The sequence below is a fragment of the Lolium perenne genome, chromosome 5, assembly GCF_019359855.2.
Source record: "Lolium perenne isolate Kyuss_39 chromosome 5, Kyuss_2.0, whole genome shotgun sequence".
NCBI classification, from domain to species: domain Eukaryota; kingdom Viridiplantae; phylum Streptophyta; class Magnoliopsida; order Poales; family Poaceae; genus Lolium; species Lolium perenne.
Window position 1 is genome coordinate 61259876 of NC_067248.2, and position 3362 is coordinate 61263237.

General features: G+C 51.8%; 1 protein-coding gene across 1 annotated transcript; it reads right to left on the bottom strand.

Annotated features, from left to right (window-relative positions):
• Positions 1 to 977: 977 nt before the first annotated feature.
• Positions 978 to 2660, bottom strand: LOC127299312 (uncharacterized). Its single transcript, XM_051329253.2, has one exon. It carries the CDS (start codon positions 2639 to 2641, stop codon positions 1214 to 1216), a length of 1428 nt encoding a protein of 475 aa, XP_051185213.1. The 5' UTR covers positions 2642 to 2660; the 3' UTR covers positions 978 to 1213.
• Positions 2661 to 3362: the final 702 nt, after the last annotated feature.

The window sequence follows — 3362 nt, forward strand, 5'->3', positions numbered from 1 at the left end:
GCATAAACCCTTTGCTTCCGGATTTTGTTTGCGGGCTGAAAAACGCGGTTTGGGGTGGCCTAGAAACGCGGTTAGAGGTTTGGGATGTCTCCTAGGGATGATGCTCTTACTCCTATCGTGTCAATAAAATTGGATAAACTACTTTCCATCGAAATATAGTACAATCTACTGCACTTAAATTGGATAAACTACTTTCCATCGAAATATAGTACAATCTACTGCACTTGTGAGCTTCACCAGTTAAATGGAATGACACAGTTGGTCAAAGAATGTCCAAATCATGGGAACAGCAGAAAGGGGGTTAATTCAAGGGAGCTGGCAGGTGTGAAATAGCAAATTGGCAGCGCTTCGCATATGAGGTGCAAGAGCATGAGCTGGCAGTAACTACTTTCAAAACTCTTTCATGTCGAGTCAACCAAGGTACCGACTGCCTAATTAACATTGTGAACTGAAATACAACTACTATTGTGAACTGAAATACAACTGAGTATACCAAGTGATCACCAAGCCATTATAAAAGTTAGGTGGGAAACATATAAAAAATAGTTAAGCACTTAAAAGTCATTTTATATTACTATAGTTGCACATGCTGACATGCAACAAAAAAAAAAGCTTGGAAAAAGGGATCCTAAAAAATTAAGAGCTTGCGCAGCAGAAACTTTCACAAAAATGTGTCCTCAAAAATGAAGAGATCATGCAGTAAAATGGAGAGAAAAAATTGCTACCGACATGGACAATTCAAAGTTCTTGCTTGTCAGAAGGTAAATATGTATAAGGGGATTCATGTTAGAATCATAAATGCATGTTAGAAAGTTCACTATGTTCAAAATTTATCATGATCACTTTTCCAGAACTAGCGGTACTGGTTTGTTTCTCAATATATGACACACACAAACACAAGCAGTAGGCACAAATTGGTGAATAGGGGCCTAACATCTAATGCAACATACCAGCATTTCACAGAAAGTACACAGGAGTTGAAATCCATTCTCCCATAAAATTCATTAGCTCCAGCGATGTACCAACAGTTTCAAAGAAACACACAGTTTACATGGGAATAAGCAGTACATAAGATGCAAGGAATGATCTTCCAGTTTTCAATGCCAGCCAGATATTCTTTTGCATCAACAAAGTACTCGATCATGGTTAAGTCATACCGACAATTTTCCATTCATCTCCTCTTATGCAAATGACATGCAGCTGCAGAGCGGATTCAGTGAGAACCTTCAACATCATGCCCAATGCTCCCATCATCAGCAACCAAAGAAGGAGGCCAGGCCATTACATACGGATAGGCATAGCCATCATATTTTCCCTCAAGCAGTAAGTCAAGCTTCAAGGTCTCCAAAGAAAGTGAGAAGAACCAGCAGTGTTGTGTGCCAGCGGGGGTCATGCACGCCATGGACAAGTGCACATATCCCGACCTAACTTGCATAATTTTGATAAAGCCATGCAAGTCCTGAGTGATGCCGTCAGTTGTCCGATCGATTTCTGCACTCAAATTTTCTATGTTCTGTGGCGCCCATATCTCAGTTCCATCACTATCCATACTACGGATCCAAACATGGAGGAAAAAACCAGATTCATAGACAATGCAAAGCTCACCATCCTTAGTGTCCCCTGCCTGAAAATTGAACCCATCCACCTCCACTTGCCAAGGTAGATCTACAGAGGTGATATCCATGGTGTCGATGTTGATCCTAATCATACGTCTTTCGCCGTGGCAAGGCCAGTAAATGGAACCATCCACCAGTGAACCAACCTTGAACTTGAGGCTATTGTTTCCACCGATATCCACCCAGGGATGGATGACCCAATCCCACGTCTCCGACGAGAAGATGACGGCACGAACCCTACGCTGATCCTTGCAGACGCAGATCACCCGGAAGAAGCACGGGTTCTCATCGGAGGACTGCAGGTGGAAACCAACTAAACCAAAATTGCGGCGGCTCTCAGCTGCGATACCGCGGGGCGACGGGAGGATGTCCACGGCCCAGGTCATGGGGTTCAGGGTAGCTAGGGATAGATGATTGTTATCCATCCCGTTCCATAGGAGGATGTAACCGTCGCGGCAGTCGGTGACAGTCCAACCCGAGAACGAGTGTGGGAGGGAAGTGAGGAAGAAGTCGCCGCGGCGAAGGGCGGCGGCAACATCGTAATCGGAAAGGCGCATGGGGACGAAGAAGGGGCCGTTTAATTCAAGGAAGAGGCCGATGAGGGGCGCCTGGTGGAGAGCACGGAACAAGCGGCGGAAGGCAGGGGAGAAGCGGACGGCGCCGAGCCATGAGCGGCAGGTGAGCGCGGCGCGGACAAGGGCCGGTAGGTCCGGCAGGCGGAGGAAGATCTCGCGAAGGTCGTCGCCACTGAGGGAGGATATGGTGGTAGCGGTGGAGGTGGCGGGGGCGGTGATGGCGGTGGAGGTGGCGGGGGCGATGATGGCGTTGCAGGTGGTTGTGGTGGTGGAGACGGTAGTGGTGGTTGTGGTGGTGGTGGTGGTGGTGCCGTTGGCGGAGACGGTAGTGATGGTTGTGGTGGTGGTGGTGGTGCCGTTGGCGGCGGAAGTGGTGGTAGTGGCTGTGGTGGTCGTGGACAGATTCGACGAAGATTTCGGCGGCGGCGCCGCCAGCAGTTCACTGGGCATTGTTGCTTCTGCTGGAGCGAGAGAGTTTCTGGATCCCTAACCTGAAAGGCCTCGTGTCATGCGTGTATAGAGTGTACGCAGGGCCCAAAGTCCATAAGAGTTGTGTAGTTGTATAGAGTGTGCACAGGCTCAGAGTCTATTAATACGCTGCTTGCTTTCAGCCCAACTGAGTAGCTCAACCGGGCGACCCATCCGGCGCCCGCCCGTCCGGATGGGTCCAAACGGACAAAAACCCGGCCCAACGCGGGGACGCACCGCAAAAACGGACGGCCGCGGTGTCCGGAACGACGCAAATCCGGCCCAAATCTTGGCCGGGTTTGCGTAGCCGCGGATGGCACGCGGTGTCCTCGCGTGTCCGCCTGGTTCGCCTGGCTGGCCCACCTGGCGGTGCCCCAGTCCTATTAAATGTGGACGGGGGAAGGGGACTGTCCCTATCCAGTCCCCACTTTCCACTCCGGCCGCACGCGCGAGCTCGAAGCTTCCGCGCCGCCATGGCCCCGAAGCGCGAGTTCTCGCCATCCGCGAACGACCACGAGGCCGGCAGCAGCCGGCCAGTCGCGTCGGCGCCGGCGCCGTTCGCCATGGGGCCGCCGGCGACGCCAGACGCGAGCGGATCTACGTCACCGTAGCGGTGGCGCAGATGTTCCGGGACGCCGGCGTCCCAATGCCGTGGGGACGTGCACCTCCCCACGGCCGGCACCTGAGCCCGGATCGGGTTCCG